The sequence below is a fragment of the Leucoraja erinacea genome, chromosome 7 (genome assembly GCF_028641065.1).
Source record: "Leucoraja erinacea ecotype New England chromosome 7, Leri_hhj_1, whole genome shotgun sequence".
Lineage (NCBI taxonomy): Eukaryota > Metazoa > Chordata > Chondrichthyes > Rajiformes > Rajidae > Leucoraja > Leucoraja erinaceus.
The window spans coordinates 49,663,136-49,674,407 of NC_073383.1; the positions used below are offsets into that span (position 1 = coordinate 49,663,136).

An 11,272-nucleotide genomic window follows, 5' to 3' on the forward strand; every position below is an offset into this window, starting at 1 on the left:
TCTGTGGCAGAGAATTCCACAGGTTCACCACTCTCTGTGTAAAAAATGATTTTCGCATCTCGGTCCTAAAATACTTCCCTCTTATCCTTAAACTGTGACCCCTAGTTCTGGACTTCCCCAACATCGGCAATAATCTTCCTGCATCTAGCCTGTCCAACCCCTTAAGAATTTTGTAAGTTTCTATAAGATCCCCCCTCAATCTTCTAAATTCTAGCGCATACAAGCCGAGTCTATCCAGTCTTTCTTCATATGAAAGTCCTGCCATCCCAGGAATCAGTCTGGTGAACCTTCTCTGTACTCCCTCTATGGCAAGAATATCTTTCCTCAGATTAGGAGACCAAAACTGTACGCAATACTCCAGGTGTGGTCTCACCAAGACCCTGTACAAGTGCAGTAGAATCTCCCTGCTCTTATACTCAAATCCTTTTGCTATGAATGCTAACATACCATTTGCTTTCTTCACTGCCTGCTGCACCTGCATTCCTACTTTCAATGACTGGTGTACCATGACACCCAGGTTTCGTTGCATCTCCCCTTTTTCCATTCACACTATTCATGATAGTAAAAGGTAGTTTGGCAGATTGAAGACACATGGCCTCAAAAAGGTCATTGACATCGCAATGAAAACTCATAAATCAAACATTTGTGAATCAAGAGGCAGAATACAGATAAAATGTAAACTGGATTGAACAATTAGAAAAGTGCTGGCTGCGATCATTCTTATTCTGTTAATGGATGTTTGGCCAGTATTTACTTCTGTGCAAACTCATGGGAAATGAGTGAAATCTCCCTATTTGTGCAAACACAGAGAGAAATAAAGAAAACTAAGATATAGAATTTTGTTACAATAAGTTACTGACCAGTTTCCACATCTCCGATAATACGCCCCTACCAATATCATGAGAAAACTCAATATTTTGTTGCTCTAATAATTGATTAAAAATATATTTCCAATTGACACCAGCAGAATAGAAAATGGAAGGTATGTAGTGGCAAGCTAGCTGGTCAAGAGGAGATTCTAGGGTAGTCAAATTCCTTTTGCTTTATGAGGATATTATTTGGAGTAATTTCCATTGGCCTAATGTGGTGACTGCTATATCAGTCAAGTATTTCACATCATTGGACCTAAGTTCAGGAAGTTGTAGTCAGAACAAAACAGAACCTTAGGCCCATTGACAGTCCACGCTGACCAATAATCGGCCATTACACTGATGCTATACCAATCCTGTTTTATTCTCTCCATGTTTCCACCAACTGCAACCAGATTCTCCCCCTCAGCCAGATGCTAGGGACAATTTACAGAGACCAATTAATCTTTGGAATATGGGAGGAAACTGGAGCAGTCATGGCTAACCGACATGGTCACAGGGAGAATATGCAAACTCCACACAGACATTACCTGGTATGGATTGAGCCCAAGTCAGTGAGTGAGGCAGTAGTTCTACCACATGACATTGCAATATGAAACACCTGTAAAGTGTTTGCAGATAATAAATTCATTATGCTCCCTGGTCCCATCAAAATAAGACTTAGATCTTTAAGTAGTATTCCTGTCATGTCAGGCACTCTGCCCGAGCGGAGCTACAACGTAACAGATAAATAATAACGACAATGGAAACAACAAAACGGCAAGAAAAACGTCGTCAAGTCAGAATGTGCAATATTTCACAGTATAGTGTTGTGGCAGTGCTGAAACATTGGCTATGGGTGTTGTGTGTTCAGTGCAGAGTTCAGAGTGGTGCTGGCCTTGGTGTTAATCGTGGTGTGTGATTTGATGGAGGGCCATGGCTTGAAACATCACCTATCCATGCCTTCCAGAGATGTTGTCTGAACTGCTGAGTTAATCTGGCACTTTGTTATTTTTCTCTTATTTTCCTGCATTTCTTGCTCTATAGCTTGAACTCTTTCGGCTGGAACGATGAGGCAAACAGATGAATGGATTAGGATCTGTCTGGAGATGGGTTACCAGTGGTATCCCAAGGTGTTGAGACCATTGCTCTTCACTGCTTTAGGAATCCCAAGAACCACTTCAGAATTAGGACAGTGGACAATGCTTGACAGATTAATGTGTCAGGAAAGGACCTACAATACTGGCCGATGATGTTCAATGTGAAGCAAAAGTAAACCATAAAATGCAGGATGACTCAGGCCTGGCATATCTGTGGCGAGGTAAACAGTATTTCAGGTTAATGACCTCCCATCAGAAAATTTGGAGAGGAACAAGAATGGTGAGAAAACAAAGGGAATGTTTATGAAAATGTGGAAATCAGGAGAAACATACTGGTGCAAAGGTCCAGTGCTGAAACCATCAAATACCAACCCCTGCAGCTGCTGAAAGTCTCAAATAAACATGAATTTTGGAACTACCCAGCAGGGCAGGAACTGTTAAGAAAATTATCTCCCTGAAGTAAACCAGGTGTTTTTTATTGCAACGTGCTAGATTTATGCTTACCTTTATAATGCCAGTGTACTGCAAATTTTTATTTTTTATTTTGGAGATACGGCACAGAAACAAGCCCTTCGGCCCACCAAATCTACGCCAACCAGTGATCCCTGCACACTAATACTATCATACACACACTAGGGACAATTTACACTTTTACCAAGCCAATGAACATACAAACCTGTATGTTTTTGGCGTGTGTGGGGAAACTGGATCTCCCGGAGAAAACCCATGTAGGTCACGGAGAAAACGTACAAACTCCATACAGACAGTACCTGTAGTCACGATCGAACCCAGGTCTGACGCCGTAAGGCAGCAACTCTATCGCTGTACCACTGTGCCGCCCAGAGGCAATTACTGAAATTCCCTGATTCAGAGATGTTCATTTCACATATTTTTTATCATACGAAAAATGCCTTGAAAACATTTTACCCAGCCTTTTCAATTCAACAGCATTTCATTCAACTAAATATTTTCCATCCTTTATGTAAATCAAAGAATGCCTGTAATCATATCAATTTATATCGGCCATGGGTGGGATCTGAATATATCACTGGAATAAAGTTCCAGGAGTCTGGGTACCAGCGCAGTAACTTAATCATAGTGCAGGCACACACCTCACTTCGTTCTCACTCAAGACTTGAGCAAGCCTTACTTGGGTAGGTGATATTGAGGATTATGAAATGGTGCAGAAGTCACTGGGCCAATACAAGGCATCCTGGTTGTCAAGACATGCTGGAAGAGCTGGGACCCGCCACATAGTCCTTCACGTCTGCTCCTTATCATCAAGATCACAGCTAATCTTCTACCTTATCTCCATATCCATTCTTTCCCTTCATGTCTACAAATTGATCAATCCCAATTTTGAATGAACACGACAACCACAGATCTTCAAGTCTGAGAATTCCAGATATCCACCACCTTCTGAACAATGACATTTGCCCTACAGGCAGATTGTTTCTTTTGAAATCACACCCGGTTCTGCAATCCTCAGCCAGGTGGAACCCTCTGTATCATTCTATCGAACCCTATAGTTATTTTGCAAGTTTATGATAAATCTAAACTGTTGAAAATACAAGCTTGGTCTACTCAATCTTTCCACATCCAATAACCACACCATCCTTAGAACAAATCTGCTGCTGCACCCCCATGATGGCAAGGACATCGGTTTATAGACAAGGAGACCTACTCTGTACACACTTCAGGTGTGGGCTCCTATACAATTCCTTTCTCTTGTATTCAAACCTTCATAATAAAGGTTAACGTACCATCTGCCTTGCCAATTTGATGAATCTGCAAATTGGCCTTCAATGACATGTGTAGGGGGCAGAGAGCTGTGGTCAAGGGGTGTTTTTCTGATGGAGGTCAGCCATGAAGGGTGTTACCACAAGGATTGCCACGAGGAATTTTGTTTGGGATTCATGCAAAATGACTTGAATAACAATGTTGGTCAGCTAATTATTAAGTTTGCTGATGAAATAAAATTTGGTGGAATAGAACATAGCAAAGATTGTCAGAGAGGGACAAAATCAGTTGGAATGTTGAGGGGAGTGGTGACGAATTTAATCCAGATAAGTGTGAGGTAATGCACTTGGAGACACTTATAGGATATGGGCTTGCCACTTTGAACTGTTTGACAATAGACAATAGGTGCAGGAGTAGGCTATTCGGCCCTTCGAGCCAGCACCACCATTCAATTCATGGCTGATCATCCCCAATCAGTACCCTATTCCTGCCTTCTCCCCATATCCCCTGACTCCGCTATCTTTAAGAGCCCTATCTAGCTCTCTCTTGAAAGTATCCAGAGAACCGGCCTCCACCGCTCTCTGAAGCCGATAATTCCACACTCACTGTGAGAAAAAGTGTTTCCTCGTCCCTGTTCTAAATGGCTTACCCCTTATTCTTAAACTGTGGCCCCTGGTTCTGGACTCCCCCAACATCGGGAACATGTTTCCTGCCTCTAGTGTGTCCAAACACTTAACAATCTTATATGTTTCAATAAGATATCCTCTCATCCTTCTAAACTCCAGAGTGTACAAGCCCAGCCGCTCCATTCTCTCAGCATACGACAGTCCCGCCAATCCGGGAATTAACCTTGTAAACTACGCTGCACTCCCTCAAATTAGGGGACCAAAACTGCACTCCCTCAAATTAGGGGACCAAAACTGCACACAATACTCCAGGTGTTGTCTCACTAGGGCCCTGTACAACTGCAGAAGGACCCCTTTGTTCCTATACTCGGCTCCTCTTGTTATAAAAGCCAACACGCCATTCACTTTCTTCACTGCCTGCTGTACCTGCATGCTTACTTTCGTAGACTGATGAACAAGGACCCCCAGATCCCGTTGTACTTCCCCTTTTCCCAATTTGACGCCATTTAGATAGTAATCTGCCTTCCTGTTTTTGATACCAAAGTGGAAAACCTCACATTTATCCACATTAAACTTCATCTGCCATGCATCTGCCCAGTCCCCCAACCTGTCCAAGTCACCCTGCATTCTCATAGCATCCTCCTCACAGTTCACACTGCCACCCAGCTTTGTGTCATCTGCAAATTTGCTAATGTTACTTTGAATCCCATTGTCCAAATCATTGATGTATATTGTAAATAAGTGCAGTCCCAGCACCGAGCCTTGCGGTACCCCACTAGTCACTGCCTGCCATTCTGAAGGGCTCGTTAATCCTTACTCTTTGTTTCCTGTGTGCCAACCAATTTTCTATCCATTTCAGCACTCAACCCCCAATACCATGTGCCCTAATTTTGCCCACTAATCTCCTATGTGGGACCTTATCAAAAGCTTTCTTAAAGTCCAGGTACACTACATCTACTGGCTCTCCCTTGTCCATTTTCCTAGTTACATCCTCAACAAATTCCAGAAGATTAGTCAAGCAGGATTTCCCCTTCGTATATCCATGCTGACTCAGACCGATCCTGTAACTGCTACCCAAATGTGCGGCTATTTTATCTTTTATAACTGTCGTAACTATCACTGAATGTCATGTTGTTATTTGTGGGTGGAGCACCAAGGCAAATTCCTTGTATGTGAATACTTGGCCAATAAAATTACTTACTTACTTATAAATGACTCCAGCATCTTCCCCACCACTGATGTCAGGCTAACTGCTCTATAATTCCCTGTTTTCTCTCTCCCGCCTTTCTTAAAATGTGGAATAACATTAGCTACCCTCCAATCCACAGGAACTGATCCTGAGTCTATAGAACATTGGAAAATTATCACCAATGCATCCACAATTTCTAGAGCCACTTCCTTACGTACCCTGGGATGCAGACCATCAGGCCCTGGGGATTTATTGGCCTCCAGTCCCATCAGCCTACCCAACACTATTTCCTGCCTAATATGGATTTCCTTCAGTTCCTCCGTCACCCCAGATCCTCTGGCCACTACTATATCAGGAAGATTGTTTGTGTCCTCCTTAGTGATGACAGATCCAAAGTACCTGTTCAACTCATCTGCCATTTCCTTGTTCCCCATAATAAATTCACCTTTTTTAGTCTTCAAGGGTCCAACTTTGGTCTTTACTAAACTAAGAAGCTTTTACTATCCTCCTTTATATTCTTGGCTACCTTACCTTCGTACCTCATCTTTTACTTCCCCCCGTATTGTCTTTTTAGTTATCTTCTGTTGGTCTTTAAACATTACCCAATCTTCTTGCTTCCTGCTCATCTTTGCTATGTTGTACTTCTCTTTTATTTTAATACTGTTCCTGACGTCTCTTGTCAGCCACGATCGCCCCTTATTCCCCTTGGAATCTTTCTTCCTCAGAGGACTGAACTAATCCTGCACCTTCGGCATTATTCCTAGAAATACCTGCCATTGTTGTTCCACTGTCATCCCTGCTGAAATGAAATGAAATGAAATGATTCAATTTATTGTCATTGTCAGTGTACAGTACAGAGACAACGAAATGCATTTTTAGCATCTCCCTTGAAAGGGAGACACAGGGCGTCGCGGTGTGCCCGCGCCTGCCGCCGTAACATTCCATTACAGGCAAAGGTGGGTGAAGTGTCTTGCCCAAGGACACAACGAGAGTATGCACTCCAAGCGGGATTTGAACCGGCTACCTTCCGGTCGCCAGCCGAACTCTTAGCCCATTGTGCTATCTGTCGTCCTCTAGGGTAGGGTATCTATCCAGTCAACTTTGGCCAGCTGCTCCTTCATGGCTCCATAGTCCCCTTTATTCAACTGTAACACTGACACCTCCGATCTACTCTTCTCCCTCTCTAATTGTAGATTAAACCTGACCATATTATAGTCACTACCTCCTAATGGCTCATTAACCTCGTTCCTTTATCAAATCTGGTTCATTACATAACACTAAATCCAGAAATGCCCTCTCCATGGTAGGCTCCAATACAAGCTGCTCTATGAATCCATCACGAAAGCACTCTACAATGTCCCTTTCTTGGGGTCCAGTACCAACCTGATTCTCCCAGTCTACCTGCATGTTGAAATCTCCCATACCAACCACAGCATTGTAGCGGCACCTGCTGGTGCCGGAAGGTAGTCGAACCCTGCGATCGGTTAGCTTGGTCATGTGACTGTGGGAGGGTTTAGTTTTTGCGTGTTTTCTGGGCTAGCCCCATTCATTACTTCAGCCACCGTTGGGGTAACATCGTTTTGTATTAACTGTCGTTTGATCCTTGTTGTTTTCACGGCTTTAATAATAAAGCTCGTTTGTGAAAACGACTGCCGTCTCGACTAACAAAATTGGTGACTCCAATACGTCCAATTGGAAAGTGGACGCTGAGATCAACCCGGCATGCACAATCAAATAAGATCAAATAAAACAAGTTGTCCTACAAATTCAGGCTGTGCACACTATACGCAAGAAGAAGAAGACCTCTCTATGATTAACATTAAAGCAAGATCTGTTGCTGAACTGAATCTTATGTGAAGCTATTATAATAGCCAATAGAGCTCCTCAAAATTGACACATGCAACCTGTGCTCTCCAAAGTCAATCCCGTTTCCTTGATTGTCTGGTTAATACCAAATAAAGTAAACATGGCTTTAAGCCAAAATTAGTTCAGAATTGAAGAAGTATTACTTGATTGTCAATCCAGTGCATTCACTTAGTTTTTCTCTCTCCTCAGATGCTTCCTGATCTTCTGAATATTTCCAGCACTTCAATTTAATCTCAGACTTTCAGCAACTGCTGTATTTTACATTTCACCTTTTAAGCATGTTCCCCCTAAAACTGCCTCATTCATCTCCTTTTATTTACACTCCACTAATATATCAGCTATGTTTAAGAAAGTGGCGCCTGGAGTCTGAAGGAACTTGGTTCAGTTCATTAATAGGATGGTTTGTAAGATCAGTGAAGTGGGTAACAGAGTTTGGAAGATCACCAGTAAATATTTTCTTTTTACTTTTAATTTTTGTCACATAATAATAGATTACAATACAAGCTGAAGGATGGAACATTTACAATCTACAGAATCTTCCAGTTACAATAAAATGTACAGTCAGGAATCCCCAGAACTCTCTTTATATATGAACAAGTACAAATGATAAAATCTTCTATAATCTGAACGAGGTCTTCTTGTGTTTGGTTGACTTGATCCTTCAGGCATTTCATTCATGTTTATTTTTTCTCTCCTGAATCATCCTGGACTCCTGGAATGAATGGAATCAACAGAATAGTTATTCTTAATGGAATTAATTCAGTCTCAAATCAAAGTATTATTATCATTGATAAGGTGATCAAGATTTTTGAATTAACTGACCCAAGACCTCAGTGTACACTTACATTTGAAGATTCTTCAACCAACGATTCTTTTGACTTGCTTTACGCCTGTAAAATATATTAGTCATCCTGTTTAGTCCAGGGAACAAAAATACATTTTGCACATTTTAGCACTGATATGGTCATCTTTAAGCTAAAGATGGAAAGTAAGTAAAATGCTGACGTGATATCTCCTTAAATATCTGAGTTATTCAGTGACTGAGTAGAATGGGAAGTCATTAAATATTACATATTCTACAGAACTATTTGTCATTATATACCTGGTAGAGTTAAGCTGTGCAGTCAATGAATAACTAATAAATTATGAGATGAATTTGCCTCTATTCTGTTCTAGATGCAGAGTAACAAGCAATGATGGTCTGAATGTGAGAATATAAGCAGCCATCCCTATGAAGCCATTATGTCAAATTATTCTGACCTAATCATCACCAAATAATAAAATTGGCTGCATTTAGGCCCAATTGAAAATCTTTTGACTAGAAATGGAGCTCTCTAGTTTGCAACATGATTCAGGTGATAATATCCCTTCCCCAAATATTTCTGATCGGTTAATTACATAAATTGCAATTCTACTGGTAAAATCTGCATTATTTATACTTACGTTTGTAGACTTGTCGAAGAGGCATTCTCCTGGCTCTCATCTATGGAAACATATTAATTTATTTAGGTTTATTATGGCGATGGTTGACTTTTTAAATCCAAAGCTTAGCATTATCTCAATCTTCAAATTGATATCAAATCAGAAATAAGGTAATACTAGCTGTTTAAATATCATGGCACATTGCATTGTTTCAGAGTGGACAAGGGGTTGGAAGTCCCACTAACACAACACCAGCACAATGAGACCAGTGCATAAATGGATAAAGTCATGCAATGGGCTCTGTTGCTTTTCCCCCTCAAAAATAGAGAGTAGTTGCTTTTCAGGTAACAGAAAGAAGAGATCCTGTTGTAAATAGAGCTCTTTTGGAAGGCTCAAATAAACTTGTAGCTAAAGTGTCACGTACTCCACTTCTGAATTCCATTCCATGGACTTGGATATAAACCATTTTTTGGAGGCAGTGCGCAAATTATTGGCAATCGTATAATGCACACTTAACACTAATATTCCTCGATCTGCACATGGATGTGAAGCCAGAGATACTATCACATGTTGCTCAGTTTGCTTCTTAGTTTTATACAAAGAAAGTGATCAAATGTTTTGAAAAAATCAATACAAAGTTATCAGTGATAAAATCCTGACCCAGAACAAAATATGCCCACTCTCACTATTTGCATTATGGCGAACTGACCTCAATACTGTTCTCATTAGATTCCAATGAACGACTGTCGATTGTCCTCAAACCTCGACACTCCACATCAACGTCGACAATCTTGCCAGCAAAGTATTCAACACTGCTTTTGCAGATTCCTTTTGCCTGTCAAAAAGCAAAAGAACATTAAAGTTACTCATCACCCTTTATGGTGCAGTGTATGACATTATGCAGCATATATGACATTATTCCACGCTAATGGCCCTTTGTTGAAATAATAATTCAGTTCCTGCTGCACCTTCTCTGATATAATTCAGTTCACAGCTCTTTCTATGATTTGTTATTTCTATGATTTAAGTCAGTGCCACTGGCACTTACTATGGTTAAACACAGTGTAAATAGCCCTCTGCATCATTTCGCTCGGTATTTATGCCCCGATCAATGAAATAATGCATCACTCACAGACCTTTTCTGACAGATCAGCAGATATGGTAGTTTGGATACTACGACATAACTCAAGACTTACAGCATTCTTTCTGGAGCGGAAGTGGCAGGAGCTATCATCAAATTCCAGTCCGGAATTTTTGGAACATACGGTTTCTTTCACTGAGAATACTAGATCCACGTTGTACCATAGTTTGCCTGTGCGATAAACCTAATGAAAGGAAACCAGGTTATTAATGTGCCTTCCATTCAAATGTTCTCAATCTGATTAGATAAAGCTCAGAACAACACTGACCTTTCAGCATTTGCTGACAGAATAATCATTAATTGCAGGCAAAAGATATATTTTATCCAAATTATAAATCACTCCTTTACCACTATATTGGGGATGTTCAATGCATTGGAGTTAGTAATGAAAGTAACAAACAAATGATAGACCGTTGGGATTTGGACATACCCTGGTGTTAAACCATAAATCTCAACCTCTGAAAATTTCCCATTTACAATTTGACACCTAGACCCAATGTGAATCTCCAAAATACGTAAAAGATGCAGCTTGGACCTGTATAAAGGTTTGCCATCATTCCTGTGCCATTCTCAGCTCTAGTGTAATGATGGGTCTACCTGCATCAAGTTCAAAGAGCATCGCCCATGAAAGGTAATGAAACCAAGACACACTTACAATCTTTCCTCTTCTGCCATTGACAGCACACAGGTTGTTGATCTCGGTGATTTCATTCAGCTTTCCAACTGAGGCCCTCAGGGCATTCTTGGTGCTTAGCACTCCTGCAGAGAGAGAACGAAAGTTCCAACATATTTCAGTGAATTATCTTTGTGTCATGGTGAATTATCATAGATCGACTAGCAATAACTCATTGCTCTCTGTGCCCATGCCTCTCCCCAGTACCTACCTGAGCAGTGGAGGATCTGCACAGCAGCGATGGCGAGGAGGAAGAATTTCATTCTGCCTCGTGTGTGATCAGCCGGCTGGGTTCTCAGAGTAAAGTTGCTGGTTCTCTCTCTCGATCTGCCTTCACCTCGCTGCCTTCGGCCTTTATACCCTGCACCTCAACCACATTCAAACACTGACTCATGTTTGCCCAGCTTGTTGATGTGGGCACGGAAATCTGCTGACAAGTGAACTGTATGGGCAAAGCTTCCTCCAAACAGCATCATCTTTTCGCTGGTAAAAGAGTAAGATCGGATGTTATGCCTGACAGAGAGAAAAAAGTGATCAGAATTGGAACTGTTACCTACTGTATATATCTATATAAATACACTGCCCTTATTATAATTAGCATTTGAATTTATTGGGGACAATGGTATTGGACAGATTGTTGCAATGGCACACCATAGATGGCATACAT

General features: G+C 41.2%; 1 protein-coding gene across 1 annotated transcript; it reads right to left on the reverse strand.

Moving 5' to 3' along the window:
- Window positions 1-7,820: 7,820 nt before the first annotated feature.
- On the reverse strand, window positions 7,821-10,937 carry LOC129698534 (secreted phosphoprotein 24-like). The gene is made up of 7 exons (XM_055637615.1): window positions 10,817-10,937; window positions 10,588-10,691; window positions 9,988-10,116; window positions 9,501-9,626; window positions 8,813-8,852; window positions 8,215-8,259; window positions 7,821-8,081 (listed from the first exon to the last, which is right to left on the reverse strand). The coding sequence occupies exons 1-6, from the start codon at window positions 10,866-10,868 to the stop codon at window positions 8,228-8,230; spliced, it is 483 nt and encodes a 160-aa protein (XP_055493590.1). The 5' UTR covers window positions 10,869-10,937; the 3' UTR covers window positions 7,821-8,081; window positions 8,215-8,227.
- Between the last annotated feature and the right edge of the window lie 335 nt (window positions 10,938-11,272).

Excerpts from the sequence above, each read along its gene's own strand:
- LOC129698534 (XM_055637615.1), bottom strand. The coding sequence starts at position 10,868 with ATGAAATTCTTCCTCCTCGCCATCGCTGCTGTGCAGATCCTCCACTGC. Across the intron at positions 10,117-10,587 it reads ATGGCAGAAGAGGAAAGATT|GTTTATCGCACAGGCAAACT; the intron begins GTAAGTGTGTCT and ends TCCTTTCATTAG. Across the intron at positions 9,627-9,987 it reads TCCGCTCCAGAAAGAATGCT|GCAAAAGGAATCTGCAAAAG; the intron begins GTAAGTCTTGAG and ends GCTTTTTGACAG.